The sequence below is a fragment of the Pristiophorus japonicus genome, unplaced genomic scaffold, assembly GCF_044704955.1.
Source record: "Pristiophorus japonicus isolate sPriJap1 unplaced genomic scaffold, sPriJap1.hap1 HAP1_SCAFFOLD_275, whole genome shotgun sequence".
NCBI classification, from domain to species: Eukaryota; Metazoa; Chordata; class Chondrichthyes; family Pristiophoridae; genus Pristiophorus; species Pristiophorus japonicus.
The window spans coordinates 352,657-370,809 of NW_027252505.1; the positions used below are offsets into that span (position 1 = coordinate 352,657).

Here is an 18,153-nt window from a genome sequence, read left to right on the forward strand (position 1 = left end):
CTCCCAGTCACACACCATCCCGACATGGGAATATATCGGCCGTTCCTTCATCATCGCTGGGTCAAAATCCTGGAACTCCCTCCCCAACAGCACTGTGGGAACACCTTCACCACACGGACTGCAGCGGTTCAAGAAGGCAGCTCACCACCACCTTTGAGGGCAATTAGGAATGGCCAATAAATGCCGGCCTTGCCAGCGACGCCCACATCATTGGGAACAAATAAAAATAAACTGCCTTTAACCCCTACTTTTTTATTCACCTTCCTTTTAATCCAGTTTTCTATCCTCCTCCAAATTCCACGCCCCTTAATCTTCTCGAGTAATCTCTTGTGCAGTAATCTTATCGGATCAACTAGGCTTATATTCACTGGAATTTAAAAGAATGAGGGGGATCTCATAGAAACATATAAAATTTTGACAGGACTGGACAGGTTAGATGCAGGAAGAATGTTCCCAATGTTGGGGAAGTCCAGAACCAGGGGACACAGTCTAAGGATAAGGGGTAACCATTTAGGACCGAGATGAGGAGAAACTTCTTCACCCAGAGAGTGGTGAACCTGTGGAATTCTCTACCGCAGAGAGTTGTTGAGGCCAGTTCGTTAGATATATTCAAAAGGGAGTTAGGTGTGGCCCTTACGACTAAAGGGATCAAGGGGTATGGAGAGAAAGCAGGATGGGGTACTGAAGTTGTATGATCAGCCATGATCATATTGAATGGTGGTGCAGGCTCGAAGGGCCGAATGGCCTACTCCTGCACCTATTTTCTATGTTTCTAAACAATCACCATACATAATTTGCATGGTTCAACATAACAAATATTTTTCCATTTTTAAAATCAAACTTTACCTCTTGTTTTCTGTTTCGAAGAGGATACCTTCACTCTCGAACAGATCTTTCCAAACTTGGTGTCGAACTTAAACTCATTCTAGGCTGAGCCTGAGGAGAGTTTTTCTTCAAGGGCAACCCTTGATCTACATTTTGACTCTCTACAACTTCAGACTGTCTGTCTGCCTGACTCAGACTCAGACTTAAATTCTGACTTTCTCTTGTACTTGTTTCTAGTACATCTGATGTAGGATTTGCTACTGGTACTCTACTTGTAATAAGGCTATCTGTCTCATCAGAAATAATCGAATCATTCCAACTTTCAACTCCTTCCACATCTGTAGGTAAAATATGATCAATGTGAACAAACCTAACCTTTCCATGATCAAACATCTTGTCCAAATATGTTCGAGAGTCGCATATCCTCACTAGGCTTCCTGGTAACCATTTTAACCAATTATGGTGATGGTTCTTCACTCTCACCTTCTGATTTAATTTCACACTTCTCTCTCTTATTTTACCTCTATCATGATTCTCTTTCTGTCTTAGTTGTTTCCCTTCTACTAACTGTGCCAAGTTTGGCTTCAACAACGAGAACCTGATTCGTGGTTGTCGTTTGAGAAACAATTCTGCTGGTGTTCCACTAGTAGTTGTATGAGGAGTATTACGATACATAATCAGAACATTTGCTAGTTTGTGATCCAATGACAACTGCCATTTCTTTGGATTTGGATCCAATATTTGCTTGTTGAGGGCAGGTTTTACAATTTGTACTGTGCACTCGGTGCACCATTTGAAGCAGGGTGGTAAGGTGGAACCTTGGTATGTTTCACACTGTTCCTGCTCATGAACTGTGAAAATTCTTCTCAACAAAATTGCGGCCCATTATCAGAAACAATTTCTTCTGGGAGACCATATGAAGAAAACAATATTTGCAAATTGTCTATTGTTTTATTTGTTGTTATTTTCTGCATCGGAAATACTTCTACCCATTTCGAATGATTATCAATCACAATGAACAATTGTTGTCCTTCTAGCTCAGCAAAATCTACATGTAACTTTTGCCACACCCTGGGAGGCCATTTCCATGGCTGTAATGGTACTGATGGTGATATCGTGCTTACCGATTGACATATTGTACACTGACTGATGATGCACTCTGTATCTTTACCTAGACCTGGCCACCATAAGTAACTGCGTGCAAAACTCTTGGTCAGGCACATTCCTAGGTGCTGGTCATGAAGATCTCCTAACACCTTGGACCTGAACTTATTTGGGATAACTACTCTTGCACCCACATGATAAATCTTTATCGACTGATAATTCATTCCTATGGACAAAGTATGGATGAATATCTTCCTCTGATATCTGGTTTGGCCAGCCATTTGCTGTACAATCATACACCTTTGTCATAACTGAGACATGCTTAGTTGCTCTACCAAGTTCTTCAGCTGTGACAGGCAAGTGATCAATGTATGAAAAATAGAACACTTCTTCCTCATTGGGTGTAACTTGTGATGGGGATGGCAACCTGGACATAGCATCAGCATTACCATCTGACTTAGGTACAACAACAATGGGTATAGCCCAATACTTAGGTCTACTTTAGAGATAATGTTCTCAGTTTCTAGTCTTTTGAGTACTTGATCAACTTTCTCTTTGAGTTCATATGGCATGGGATATGGCTTGCAGTAAACTGGTCTAGCATTCTCCTGTACCCTGACACTCACCTTGAAACCTAGGATTGCACTGCCTGTTTCACGGACACCTTTGGATACTGTTTGATGACATCATCATTCGATGCAAATCTCGTTTCAACTCAAAAAATCTCACTCCAATCCAACTTCAATGATCCCCACCTATTTCTACCTATTAAGGCTTGTCTCCTGCCATGAATAAGAGAGGTAAGCTCTGAAACTGATCCTTGTATTTTACCGGTACGGTGATACATCCTACCACAGGGATTTGCTCTCCTGAGTAGCCTCGCAGTTCTATGTTTGACTTTTTCAGTGAAAAATCACTCAACTTGTCGAGATATAATAATTCCAGTACTACGCTCACGGATGCACCAGTGTTGATTTCCATGGGTATCCTGGTTCCTGCAACGTCTACTTGGATGACGATACTTCATGAATTATTGTTAGGTACCGTTGTGCTCCTGATGACGTGTGTCTTCAGAACCTCCTCATCCTGTTGCTTCTGTTCAATGCTACATAGTCTCTGGTGATTTCTACTGATAGTTTACCCTTCAGTCGGCATGCCTTCGCAAGATATCCAGTTTTCTTGCAGAAGAAACACTCTGCCTTCACATACATACAATTTTGAGCGATGTGTTGTCCCAATCACCGATAGCATGGCTTCAATGCACTGTTACCTTGGTCAGTTGCGGAGGCCTTGGGGCCCAACTGCTTTTTACTTCTAGCCTGAAGCCGATTCACCTTGGTTGTCTGAAGACTGGAAATGGCATGAAATTCTCAGGAATATTGGTCTGCCATACCCATCGACATAGCTGTCTTGCAAGCTAAATAAAAATTCAAGTTAGGGGTTGTCAACAACTTTCTTCTGATTGCTTTATTTTTCATCCCACAGACAATGTGGTCACGCAATGCTTGGTCCTGAAAGTTTACGAAATGACAGTGAATGGGAAGCTTTTTTAAAGCTACAATGTACTCACTGATACTCTCGTCAATGAATTGATTTCATATTCCAAAACATTAACTTTCAGCAACTTCCAGGGGCTCAGGACTGTCGTGCTAACAATCTCCGTCAGTGGCGGGCCCTTTGTCTTGTCAGGAACAAGCACATTTTTCAGGGTTGCATCCACCTCCAGGCCTGATTAAGTCAGGAAAATAGCCCGTTTTCTTTCTAACACCACCCGGTTACGGTTTTCATCATCGGGGACCTCGATGATACTTTTCGCGGTGAAAAACATTTCTAGCCACTCCATGTATGCTCTGAAAGTCTCTCAGTCAGGCTGGAACTCACCCAAGCACCCTATTATTCCCATAGGTGTGGCCATCTGGACTCTGGCAATGTCAACAGTGTGCTTGAAATTTACCTTGGATTTTTAGTTGTGTTGCAAAACAAAGAACCTCTCAAAGTCTCTCTGCTGGTTGGCTGGAACAGCCACCAAAAAAATTTCAGCTCGGGAATCCAGAAATCCCATCCTACATCGCCAATGTGATATCTTCCTTACAACATCACAAACACACACATACACAAGATGGCTGTACTGGAACTTGTCAGGTGACCTTGTCACATGATGCTTTTATTGTATATACGTGAGTAGTTACATTACCACAGTAGTCCACTAGGTGGATCAGTAGTCCACCAGGTTGAGCTCTATTATGTGATAGTGTAAAACAGCTGGTAGTGAATTGGAAACACATTTTACATCTCACAAAGATAACTTACTATTGCACAAAGTCAAAATGACCCATCCACATTCTCTCCCACACTAAAACCTCCTACTTTGTCTACACACACACTGAAAACCTATCTCTGACCAAGCTTTCAGTCACCTCTCTTTCTCACTAATACCGATGTCCACTTCATTCTTCCTCAGTGAAGCATTGTTTTATTTCTTTCTTCAAGGTGCTGTTACTGAAAGCATTTTCTGTTTTTGTTTTATCTCCGGTACCATTTATTAAAAAAACGCTGCAATTCAGATTTTCTACCTTCCGGTGTTGAACTGCTTCATTTACTTTGTCAATTCTAGACAAGATAAACCAACATTGACTGCAGCCTTGTCACTCTCCTCCACTTGCCTCTCAACAGCTGGTGAAGTGGTTCCCCATTCAGTTACCTGTACAGAACCGGCCACATTATAACCACCCACCCTCCCTCCACTCCCAATCTATTGATATCAGATGCTAACGATCACACAGCACCATAACTGTTTGTACACTTCTGGTACGACCAATGATGTTCAACCAAAGTCACTCAGTATTGTCCCCTATGTGTGTGTATTGGGAGAGCACTGAGTAGTCAGTCAGGGCTGGACTGTAATTCTGTGCCTGTGCAGTGAGCAAAGTGAACCATATTTAGAAAATAATTGTCTCTGTGTTATGGTCACTGATGAGTTGTGTGAGAATGTTTCTGTTCACCTTTAACCCTTTAGCTATTTATTATCCAATCCATCAAGATCTGGTTGTTGATATTTGCCCAGAGTATTGCAATGTTATATTTACACCAATGTTCCAAAGAGAAAATACAGCCCAGTCTGCAGTAAAAGCATCTGATGTCTCTGTGCTCCCTGGACATTGTGTGGAACAGTGTTATTTCAGTAACTCTTTAATATCTACTGTAAGGTAGTTCTGGGCTTACCCAGATCCACATCAATAGTTTTGATGCTATTTTAATAAGAGTATTTTTTCTACACTTCACACAAATACACATTCTTATCTTCTGTTCCAAAGCCCCACTCCCAGCTTTTCCTCTCTCCCTCCCCCAAAGCCCCACTCCCAGCCTTTGTCGTTTCCCCCTGCCCACCATCTCTCCTCTACATTCCCAACATTTCCATCCTTCCCTCTCCCGTTCATGGCCACTGATTCCCTGCCCTTCCCTCTTCCCTTAGTCCTGCTCCCGGCTCAGTGCTTATTTGAAGCTGAGAGTATGCAGCGACTGGAATCACTTCCAATAGCAGCAGAACTGGGTTAGAAGTGACATTGAGGGGAGAGAGGCCAGTTTGTGTTCAATGCTGATATGTGCACCAGGCCCCCACATGCTGACTGTGGGCATGGTGCTGATGGTTGTAATGTATGGTTCCACTTTATATGTAACAGTTTTATATTAGTAACTCTTTAATATCCACTGTGAGGTAACTGCACTTACCGGGGTACACAGAGAAATGTGCTTTTCCTGTGAGAATACTGGATCCATTTTCCTGCACTTCACACGTGTACAACTCCTGATCCTCTACTGCAACGTGTCTGACTATCAGATAGACTGTGTTATTTAGTCGGATCTGATCAGTGTTCCTCCTGTCCTGCTGAGATGAATCTCTGGGTTTCCATTGAAGACTGACTGTATCTGAGAGTTTGGAGATGGTACAGCTGAGTGTAACGTCACTGCCCACCACAGCACTCTGTGGACTTCTCTCAACTGTGAAAAACAGATCAATAAGTTTTAGTGTACGTCGTGACATGTACAATCCAATGATTAGGTTCTAACTGACAGTAGAATGTGCCCATTATCAATACTTGTAACTTGCTGCATTAAAGAGTCAGGCCAGGTTACACACAGTACATTTTAATCAGTAAAATATTGGGCCCGAAATCACTCGGTCCTGCTCCACCAATGTAAGTGAGGCAGAGTGGGGTCGGTGAACTTTACCCCTGACCCTGCTGGAGTATCCGGGGTCAGGTCAAGGTTACACAGTATGGATTGTATTTGGGGATGGTCAGGTGAAGAAACTCACCAGAGGAGGGTGTGCTGGAAATGTAGCACCATATTATCAGACATGGAGAGGGCTCCAGTCCTACTCAGTTCTCTATGGGCCGAGCACACTGCAGTAAGACCAGCCAACACATGCACTGGGAGCCTGTTCACAAAACCCACCTCAAAGGTCATTACAGTCCCAGACATTATTTAAATGAGTGTGCTCCCAGAATGCTCCTGAGCAGAGCTCCAATCATTGAGCCTCCACGAGGAATGGAACTTCAGGAGACCCTTGTTCTAAAAATGTTCACCCTGACGTTCAGTCCCACCGACAACATAACAAGTAAAAATCAAATCTTCAACAGGGACTTTATTTCCAATGCCAGGCCAATACAATGGTGGCATCCATTAGGTGCTGGCACCCAACACACTGGTGCCCGACCCATGTGGCATTCCCCATGTACCACGCACTATGTACCATGAGTGCCACTAACACGTGTAAATGGGTGGACTTTCTATCATGGTCAACTCGTGCTGGTGCAGTTTGGGCCAACACCTCAGGAACAATTTTCTTTTCTCTTGTCTATTGAATAGAGTAGGCTGAGGGGTGACCTGATAATGGTCTTTAAAATGATGAAGGGTGTTGATCGAGTAGATACAGAGAGAGAGTTTCCACTTGTGGGGAAGAGCAGAACTAGAGGCCACCAATATAAGATAGTCACCCAAAAAATCCAATAGGGAATTCAGAAGAAACTTCTTTACCCAGAGAGTGGTGAGAATGTGGAACTCACTACCACAGGGAGGGGTTGAAGTGAATAGTATCGATGTATTTAAGGGGAGGCTGGATAAGCATATGAGGGAGAAGGGAATGGAGGGTTATGCTGATAGATTTAGATGAGGTAAGACGGAAGGAGGATCCAGTGGAGCATAAACTGGACTGGTTGGGCCGAATGGCCTGTTTATGTTCTGTATATCTGATAGCTGAAGGCGTGGTCACCGATGGTGAGATGAAGGAGGGGATTTACAAGAGGCGAGAGTTAGAGGAATGCAGTTATGGGGCATGGAAGGGATGGGTTGCATGGTTAGTGGAGGTTACAGTGACCTAAGGGTGAAGCCATGAAAGGATTTAAACACAGGGATGATAATCTTCAATTAGATTAATTGTGGGATCCAGAACCAATGTAGGTCCTCAAGAACAAGGGTGATGGATGAGTGGAACTTGGTGTTGGATAGAATTTGGACATCAGAGTTTTGAACAAGCTGAAGTTTACAGAGGGTAGAGGGTGTGATGCCGGCCAGGAAAACATTGCAATAGTCAAGTCTGGAGGTGACAAATACATGAATGAGAGTTTTAGCGGCAGTTAGGCTGGAGTAGGGGAAGAGTCGGGCGGTGTTGCAGAAGTGGAAGGGATACTCTATCTGTAACTGATATATAGCCACCATACAACCACAGGGGGCAGATGGATGTTTGATATTAACAATCAATTTAGTGGTTGGAGATCAATGGCTCATTCTATGTTTCCGAAACCCCTTAGTGACCCCTCGGGGCCATAAAAGTAGCAGTGAGCGATGGCCATGGGCAGTGTGGAGACCCCGACCTGCGAGGGAACATCAGCGGCAGGTCGGGCCATAAAAGGAGCAGCGAGCGATGGCCATGGGCAGTGTGGAGACCCCGACCTGCGAGGGAACATCAGCGGCAGGTCGGGCCATAAAAGGAGCAGTGAGCGATGGCCATGGGCAGTGTGGCTGCATACCACGGCAAGGTACTGCGCGAGCTGGTGCAGGAGGGCGACGGCAACCAAGAGTGAAGTCATCAAGGTCCAGGTCAGTGATTGGAGCGTGGGCAGATACAGCAGGAGCAGCGAGGTCGGGGCGAAGGAGCTGTGAGAGACTGTGGAGGGAGGTGATCGGGGCCCAGGGGAGGCATGAGTTCAGGGCCAGGGGCCCAGGGGCAGCACGGTCCAGCCCACACTGCGATATGTGAGCGCACTAGGCCCGTGCAGCAGAGCAGGTCTCCAGTTGTCTTGGGTAATCCTTGCCACTGGACCAAGACCTAGCTCTGTCAAGTCCGTGTGGTGGCTGGTGTGCAACGGTCACCCCACGTTAAAAAATCCACGCACTGACATCTTCCACCCTTCAACATGGAGTTCGGGATCGGGAATATTAGGTCCTTCATTGAAACACCTGTGAACTCGTACTTTTTTTGGCGTTTCGAGGACCGCCTATGATGATGATATCCGATGTATTCCTATGTAATGGTCCAGGGACAGCACCGTCACGATCATATTTTGTCCATGATGATATTTCAGGATAGGATGATATTTTGTGTCAAGTTCATTTGACGGTGACCTTCGCCTCATTTAGATGTTCACCCATCAATCAACCAGGATGTGAAGCTGTTCAGCAACATCTTTTGTTGGCACCATTTAAAGATTTTGATTTATTTACACTAAAGATTTTAAATATTATTGAATTGACACAATATACCTATTTTTCTCTGTCATGTTCCTTCCCGCTTTCCTGAAGGCGTTAACTCTTTGGCAGAGCACAAGTTCCACAGACACCCCACATCCTCTGGGACCTGAACCAAGTGCCACATCTAACAGGTTCAGTGGGCACCAATCAGGAGCAGTGATACTGGCCCATCGTATACCTGTCCCACAGTGCTGAGGCCTATTACTACAGTGACCTATTGTTGTGGTAACAGTGTTCACTACATCTTACAGAGAGTGCGTCAGTGTACAGACCATAATACTCTCTGTGGGCTAGATTCCTCCGTTTGCTATTTCTGGTGAAATTATCAACACATTTTTACTCATGTTGACTATTTCAGGAGAAACAACGAACAAAATCTTTCCCCTGTTTAATGAGAGCTGCTCTCTGCACTGGGTGATATCAATCTCACGTGGTCCTGGCAATCTCTCATCATTACATGTGAAATTATTTACCGAGAATCGTTTTGTTGACCTTTTTCTGCTCTTTGTCCCACTCACCTTTGATCCCAAATAGTTCGTACAGTTTCAGGGTTTTATTACTCGGCTGTGTTTGAGTTAAGATGAACGATCCCGCAAGTTTAAATGTGAGATTGTAAATTCTCAGATTGATGGTACCAGGATCCTGCCGTGCTTTACTGTACAAGTCCTGATCTCCAGTCTCATCATTCCATTGTGCGTCCCACCAGCCCGAACTCCTCTTGTGAAAAGTAACCAGCCGCTGCATTACTTGCCCTGAGTGTGGTTTCCATTCCCAGACTACAGGGCCATCCCCAGGATTGTCTGGTCCTTTTAATGGAATGTCAGCTCTCTCATCTAAAAAATAAATATGATTGGTGTTTCCTGTTGGAAAGAGAAACAATGTCAGCACTTTGATATCAAATCACAATTCCTTAATCCATGTTAGTAATTATTTATATAGTTCATTTATTTACAGTCATATTTGTATATTTAACTGATCATGTTACCTTCACTGCAATCACTATTACAGAGAAAAACAGAACAATTCCATTATACATTCAGTGTATCCATTACTAGATTTATAAAAACATACAGCATTACTACAATTATCAACATAAAAAGAGAGGAAATAGTTCATTCCAGGTTAAAGGATATAAAGGCTCCAAATATCTTTAAAAAAATGTATTCATGGGATGTGATCGTCACTGCCAAGCCCGACATTTATTGTCCATCACTAATTGCCCCTTGAGAAGGTGGTGGTGAGCCACCTTCTTGAACCGCTGCAGTCCGTGTGGTGAAGGTGCTCCCACAGTGCTGTTCGGGAGGGAGTTCCAGGATTGTGATCCAGCGACGATGAATGAACGGCCGATATATTTCAAGTCAGGATGGTGTGTGACTCGGAGGGGAACGTGGAGGTGGTGGTGTTCCCATGTGCCTCCTGCACTTGTCTATCGAGGTGGTAGAGGTCGCGGGTTTGCGAGTTGCTGCCGAAGAAGCCTTGAGAGTCGTCTGATCGGGCTGTAATTGGCCAGATTGGATTTGTCCTCCATTTGTGGACAGGACTTACCTGGGCAGTTTCCCACATTGTCAGGTCGATGCCAGTGTTGTAGCTGTACTGGAACAGCTTGGCTACAGACGCGGCTAGTTCTGGAGCACAAGTCTTCAGCACAACAGTCAGGATGCTGTCGGGACCTATAGCCTTTGCTGTATCCAGTGCGCTCAGCCGTTTCTTGGTATCACGTGGAGTGAATCGACTTGGCTGAAGTCTGGCTTCTGTGATGGTGGGGACCTCAGGTGGAGGCCAATATGGATCACCCACTCAGCACTTCTGGCTGAAGATGGTTGTAAACGCTTCAGCCTTGTCTTTTGCACTCACGTGCTGGGTTCCGCCATCGTTGAGGATGGGGATATTCATGGAGACTCCTCCTCCAGTTGTTACATTCATGACTGGATGTGGCAGAACTGCAGAGCTTTGATCTGATCCGTTGATTGTGGGATCGCTTAGCTCTGTCTATAGCATGCTGCTTCCGCTGTGCAGCATGTATGTAGTCTTGTGTTGCAGATTCTCCAGGTTGGCACCTCATTTTCAAGTACGCCTGGTGCTGCTCCTGGCATGCTGTTTCTCCACTCCTCATTGAACCAGGGTTGGTCTCCTGGCTCGATGGTAATGGTAGAGTGAGGGATATGTCGGGCCATGAGGTTACAGATTGTGGTGGAATACAATTCTGCTGCTGCTGATGGCCCACAGCGCCTCAGGGATGACCAGATTTGATCTTCTAGATCTGTTCTGAATCTATCCCATTGAGTACGGTGGTAGTTCCACACAACACGATGGAGGGTGTCCTCAGTGTGAAGACGGGACTTTGTCTCCACAATGACTGTGTGGTGGTTACTGCTACCAATGCTGTCATGGACAGATGTATCTGTGACAGGTAGATTGGTGAGGACAAGGTCAAGTAGGTTGCTCTCTCGTATTGGTTCTCTCACCACCTGCCGCAGGCCCAGTCTGGGAGCTATGTCCTTCAGGACTCGGCCAGTTCGGTCAGTAGTGGTGCTACCGAGCCACTCCTGGTGATGGACATTGAAGTCCCCCACCCAGAGTACATTCTGTGCCCTTGCTACCCTCAGTGCTTCTACCAAGTGGTGTTGAACATGGAGGAGAACTGATTCATCAGCTGAGGGAGGGCGGTAGGTGGGAATCAGCAGGAGGTTTCTGTGTCCATGTTTGACCTGAAGCCATGAGACCTCATGGGATCCGGAGTCAATGTTGAGGACTCCCAGGGCCACTCCCTCCGCACTGTATACCACTGAGCCACCACCTCGGGTGGGTCTGTCCTGCCGGTGGGATGGTGATGGAGGAGTCTGGGACATTGGTTGAAAGGTATGATTGTGTCAGGCTGTTGCTTGACTTGTCAGTGGGACAGCTCTCCCAATTTTACCACAAGTCCCCAGACATTGGTGAGGAGGACTTTGCCGGGTGGGCTGGGCTGGGTGGGCCGTTATCGTGCCCGAAGCCAGTGTCAAGGTCGATGTCGGATGGTCCGTCCGGTTTTATTCTTATTATTGTTTTTCGTAGCGGTTTGTTACAACTGAGTGGCTTGCTATGTGATTGCAGAGGGCAGTTAAGGTCAACCACATCTGAGGCCTTGCAGAGAGCAAGGGGAGAGGCGTTGAAGTGTGTCAGCACTGTGTGGAGCATCCACATAGAGCTTCCTTCAGTTCCCCAATAGTGCTCCGGGTCCCACCCCCAAAGGAAGTGCAGCGCGTGAGATTGTGTTCCACTTCCTGTGTGGGGCAATTCCGGGCGCTCAAAGTCCCGGCCCCAGAAACTTACTGCCCCAATCAGGGCACAGGGCAAGCTTTCCCCCAAAGTATTGTTAGATCATTGTGGCCAGTGATTATTCCTTTTCTCTGTACTTCAGCAATTGTAAAAATGTTTTTTTGAATTAATTCTTGTGATATGAGCATCACTGCCAAGGTCACCCTTTAGTGGCCCTCCCTAATTGCCCGTGAGAAGCTGATGGTAAGTCGCCTTCCTGAACCGCAGAGGGCAGTTCAAAGTCAATCACATTGCTGTGGGTCTGGAGTCACATGTAGGCCAGACTGGGTAGGGCATTAGTGAACCAGATGGGGATTATAACAATCAGATAGTTTCATGGTCACCATTACTGATAATAGCTTTTCATTCCAGATTTTAACTCACTGAATATTTTATTCCCCAGTTGCCGTGGTGGGATTTGAACTCTGGCCTCTGGATCATTTGTCCAGGCCTCTGGATTACTGGCCCAATAACATAACCACTATGAACATAAGAACATAAGAAATAGGAGCAGGAGTAGGCCATACGGCCCCTCGAGCCTGCTCCCCATAATCTCTTATTCCCTTATCAGTTAAGAAACTGTCTATCTCTGTCTAAAATATATTCAATGTCCCAGCTTCCACAGCTCTCTGAGGCAGCGAATTCTACAGATTTACAACCCTCTGAGAGAAGAAATTTCTCCTCATCTCAGTTTTAAATGGGCTGCCCCTTATTCTAAGATTATGCCCCCTAGTTCTAGTTTCCCCTATCAGTGGAAACATCCTCTCTGCATCCACCTTGTCAAGCCCCCTCATAATCTGATACGTTTCGATAAGATCACCTGTCATTCTTCTGAATTCCAATGAGTAGAGGCCCAACCTACTCAACCTTTCCTCATAAGTCAACCCCCTCATCAACCCAGTGAACCTTCTCTGAACTGCCTCCAAAGCAAGTATATCCTTTCGTAAAAATATGGAAACCAAAACAGCACGCAGTATTCCAGGTGTGACCTCACCAATACTCTGTATAACTGTAGCAAGACTTCCCTGCTTTTACACTCCATCCCCTTTGTAATAAAGGCCAAGATACCATTGGCCTTCCTGATCACTTGCTGTACCTACCTACTATCCTTTTGTGTTTCATGCACCAGTACCCCCATGTTACTGTTACAACTCCTGGTCAACTGTGGCTGTGACAGTGACAAATGTACTTTCGGTTAATGTATTCCGATACTTCCAGGTGGCCTCTGGTGACAGTGGTCACATCATTCAGTCAATAGTCCATCACTACCAATCACAGAACTGCACTTTCTCCTTTGACTCATGAGGTGCCTTCACTCTAAGCACAGCAGTAAACAAATATTATTGGATACTCAAGGGTAACAGTACAATCCCCATTGTAACAATTTTTAAATTTACTTGTTCATAAATGAACTTAGCTGAAGTGATAAATTCCAAGTATCTGTGACTCTAGATTAAATAGCAATTCACATGAGAGTTACCAAAAATAAAAGTGTTCCATGCTCAATGTATACACAGTGAAGTTTAAACACAGAGGTCGAGGAATTGGCCTCCTCAGCACCTCCCATTGTTACCTCTGGGGGGCGATACTGGTCCCTAAACATTTACTGACCATCTGCAGCGAGAAGATCAACTCAACAGTTGTTTATCGCACTGGAGGGAGGTACACAGTGGTGTTCCCCAGGGTCGATACACAGTGGTGTTCCCCAGTGTCGGTACACAGTGGTGTTCCCCAGGTCGGTACACAGTGGTGTTCCCCAGGGTCGGTACACAGTGGTGTTCCCCAGGATCGGTATACAGTGGTGTTCCCCAGGGTCGGTACAAAGTGGTGTACCCCAGGATCGGTACACAGTGTCGTTCCCCAGGATCGGTACACAGTGGTGTTCCCCAGGATCGGTACACAGTGGTGTACCCCAGGGTCGGTACACAGTGGTGTTCCCCAGGGTCGGTACACAGTGGTGTTCCCCAGGATCGGTACACAGTGGTGTACCCCAGGGTCGGTACACAGTGGTGTTCCCCAGGGTCGGTACACAGTGGTGTTCCCCAGGGTCGGTACACAGTGGTGTTCCCGAGGGTTGGTACACAGTGGTGTTCCCCAGGTCGGTACACAGTGGTGTACCCCAGGGTCGGTACACAGTGGTGTACCCCAGGGTCGGTACACAGTGGTGTTCCCCAGGGTCGGTACACAGTGGTGTTCCCCAGGATCGGTACACAGTGGTGTACCCCAGGGTCGGTACACAGTGGTGTTCCCCAGGGTCGGTACACAGTGGTGTTCCCCAGGGTCGGTACACAGTGTTGTTCCCCAGAGTCGGTACACAGTGGTGTTCCCCAGGATCGGTACTCAGTGTTGTTCCCCAGGGTCGGTACACAGTGGTGTACCCCAGGGTCGTACACAGTGGTGTTCCCCAGGGTCGGTACACAGTGGTGTTCCCCATGGTCTGTACATAGTGTCGTTCCCCAGGGTCGGTACACAGTGGTGTTCCCCAGGGTCGGTACACAGTGGTGTTCCCGAGGGTTGGTACACAGTGGTGTTCCCCAGGTCGGTACACAGTGGTGTACCCCAGGGTCGGTACACAGTGGTGTTCCCCAGGATCGGTACACAGTGGTGTACCCCAGGGTCGGTACACAGTGGTGTTCCCCAGGGTCGGTACACAGTGGTGTTCCCCAGGATCGGTACACAGTGGTGTACCCCAGGGTCGGTACACAGTGGTGTTCCCCAGGGTCGGTACACAGTGGTGTTCCCCAGGGTCGGTACACAGTGTTGTTCCCCAGAGTCGGTACACAGTGGTGTTCCCCAGGATCGGTACTCAGTGTTGTTCCCCAGGGTCGGTACACAGTGGTGTACCCCAGGGTCGTACACAGTGGTGTTCCCCAGGGTCGGTACACAGTGGTGTTCCCCATGGTCTGTACATAGTGTCGTTCCCCAGGGTCAGTACACAGTGGTGTTCCCCAGGGTCGGTACACAGTGTCGTTTCCCAGGGTCGGTACACAGTGGTGTTCCCCAGGGTCGGTACACAGTGGTGTTCCCCAGGGTCGGTACACAGTGATGCTACCCAGGGTCGGTACACAGTGGTGTACCCCAGGGTCGGTACACAGTGGTGTTCCCCAGAGTCGGTACACAGTGGTGTACCCCAGGGTCGGTACACAGTGGTGTACCCCAGGGTTGGTACACAGTGGTGTACCCCAAGGTCGGTACACAGTGGTGTTCCCCAGGTTCGGTACACAGTGGTGTACCCCAGGATCGGTACACAGTGGTGTTCCCCAGGGTCGGTACACAGTGGTGTTCCCCAGGGTCAGTACACAGTGGTGTTCCCCAGAGTCTTTACACAGTGGTGTTCCCCAGCGTCGGTACACAGTGGTGTTCCCCAGGGTCGGTACACAGTGGTGTTCCCCAGGGTCGGTACACAGTGGTGTTCCCCAGAGTCTTTACACAGTGGTGTTCCCCAGGGTCGGTACACAGTGGTGTTCCCCAGGGTCGGTACACAGTGGTGTTCCCCAGGGTCGGTACACAGTGGTGTTCCCCAGAGTCGGTACACAGTGTCGTTCCCCAGGGTTGGTACACAGTGGTGTTCCCCAGGGTCGGTACACAGTGGTGTTCCCCAGAGTCGGTACACAGTGTCGTTCCCCAGGGTTGGTACACAGTGGTGTTCCCCAGGGTCGGTACTGGGACCGCTGCTTTCTGCAAAGTCTCTGCTCCACGGATCTACTCAGTGACCGCCCCCCTACCCCCCGGCCCAGTGTGCACCCCCCACCAAATCAGTCCCCCCCCCCGTGCCCCCCCGGCCCAGTGTGCCCCCCAGCCCAGTGCCCAGTGTTCCCCCCAGCCCAGTGCCCAGTGTGCCCCCCAGCCCAGTGCCCAGTGTGCCCCCCAGCCCAGTGCCCAGTGTGCCCAGTGTGCCCCCAGCCCATTGCCCAGTGTGCCCCCCAGCCCAGTGCACAGTGTGCCCCCCAGCACATTGCCCAGTGTGCCCCCCAGCCCAGTGCCCAGTGTGCCCCCCAGCCCAGTGCGCAGTGTGCCCCCCAGCCCATTGCCCAGTCTGCCCCCCAGCCCAGTGCCCAGTGTGCCCCCCAGCCCAGTGCCCAGTTTGCCCCCCCAGCCCAGTGCCCAGTGTGCCCCCCAGCCCAGTGCACAGTGTGCCCCCCAGCCCAGTGCCCAGTTTGCCCCCCCAGCCCAGTGCCCAGTGTTCCCCCCAGCCCAGTGCCCAGTGTACCCCCCAGCCCAGTGCCCAGTGTGCCCCCCCAGCCCAGTGCCCAGTGCGCCCCCCAGTGCCCAGTGCCCCCAGCCCAGTGCCCAGTGCGCCCCCCAGTGCCCAGTGTGCCCCCAGTGCCCAGTATGCCCCCCAGTGCCCGGTGTGCCTTCCAGCCCAGTGCACAGTGTGCCCCCCAGTGCCCAGTGCCCCCAGCCCAGTGCCCAGTGTGCCCCCCAGTGCCCAGTGCCCCCAGCCCAGTGCCCAGTGTACCCCCCAGTGCCCAGTGCCCCCAGCCCAGTGCCCAGTGTGACCCCCAGCCCAGTGCCCAGTGTGCCCCCCAGCCCAGTGCCCAGTGTGCCCCCCAGTGCCCCCTCCCCCTGCCCACTGCCCATCGCGCTCCAGGAAGGAAGTGGAACCTTACTGCCCACTGGGCAAACGGAAAATGTTGTCAAAGTTTGAAATCATTCGCGTTTGGAACTAATTTTTTAAACTTTTAAAAGTTAACAGCCCACACGTGGTGCTCCCCAATTTCAGCCCCGATGAGTCTCTGATTCTAAAGGAGCAGGGACATGAAAATTATGGGTCTCAATTTTCCCCAGTGATTTGTGCCGTTTTTTTGGCCTAAATTTTAAAGTCCAAGTTTCCCCAAAGATTGTGTGCCAGCGTAACTCAGTTAGTTACGGTTTGTTTGAGACATAGTAACCTGATATCTGTGTCATTTTTACACAATTATGCAAGTTTGGCCAACTTCCATTTCTCCGAGGAAAGCGAATGTGACCACTCCTAAAAAATCTTCTGGTCACTTACAAAAAACCAGCGCACGTCAAAAAATCAACGCAGAAAAACACCGTTGTGTTTCGGTGAAGTTTTGGAGGGAGTCACGAACACATAAATACACATCATCGGGCTTCATTTGTCCAACTGAAGATGCAGAGAATGGAGCTTTCGTGCAATTCTTTAAGTTTGGATAATTTTTAAAGTGCCACGCCCCCACCGGACATCTCCAAACCGGGCTCGAGGGTCGGAGCGTCAACCGGCAGAATCAGTCCCTCGCCCGCACACAGTGGTGTTCCCTAGGGTCGGTACACAGTGGTGTTCCCCAGGGTCGGTACACAGTGGTGTTCCCCAGGGTCGGTACACAGTGGTGTTCCCCAGGGTCGGTACACAGTGGTGTTCCCCAGGGTCGGTACACAGTGGTGTTCCCCAGGGTCGGTACACAGTGGTGTTCCCCAGGGTCGGTACACAGTGGTGTACCCCAGGGTCGGTACACAGTGGTGTTCCCCAGGGTCGGTACACAGTGGTGTTCCCCAGGGTCGGTACACAGTGGTGTTCCCCAGGGTCGGTACACAGTGGTGTTCCCCAGGGTCGGTACACAGTGGTGTTCCCCAGGGTCGGTACACAGTGGTGTTCCCCAGGGTCGGTACACAGTGGTGTTCCCCAGAGTCGGTACACAGTGGTGTACCCCAGGGTCGGTACACAGTGTTGTTCCCCAGGATCGGTACACAGTGGTGTTCCCCAGGATCGGTACACAGTGGTGTTCCCCAGGGTCGGTACACAGTGGTGTTCCGCAGGGTCGGTACACAGTAGTGTACCCCAGGATCGGTACACAGTGGTGGTCCCCAGGGTCGGTACACAGTGGTGTTCCCCAGGGTCGGTACACAGTGGTGTACCCCAGGGTCGGTACACAGTGGTGTTCCCGAGGATCGGTATACAGTGGTGTTCCCCAGGGTCGGTACAAAGTGGTGTACCCCAGGATCGGTACACAGTGTCGTTCCCCAGGATCGGTACACAGTGGTGTTCCCCAGGATCGGTACACAGTGGTGTACCCCAGGGTCGGTACACAGTGGTGTTCCCCAGGGTCGGTACACAGTGGTGTACCCCAGGAATGGTACACAGTGGTGTTCCCCAGGGTCGGTACACAGTGGTGTTCCCTAGGGTCGGTACACAGTGGTGTTCCCAGGATCGGTACACAGTGGTGTACCCCAGGG

At 48.8% G+C, this 18,153-nt stretch overlaps 1 protein-coding gene across 1 annotated transcript in view; it reads right to left on the minus strand.

Annotated features, from left to right (window-relative positions):
• Positions 1-18,153, minus strand: part of LOC139247614 (uncharacterized) — a 98,466-nt gene that overhangs the window by 22,890 nt on the left and 57,423 nt on the right. Inside the window, exons 2-3 of the mRNA XM_070871687.1 lie at positions 9,198-9,539; positions 5,659-5,928 (exon numbers count right to left, since the gene is read on the minus strand). Of these exons, the coding sequence (XP_070727788.1) occupies positions 5,659-5,928; positions 9,198-9,423 (496 nt within the window). The 5' untranslated portion in view covers positions 9,424-9,539. The remainder of the gene's footprint in view (positions 1-5,658; positions 5,929-9,197; positions 9,540-18,153) is intronic.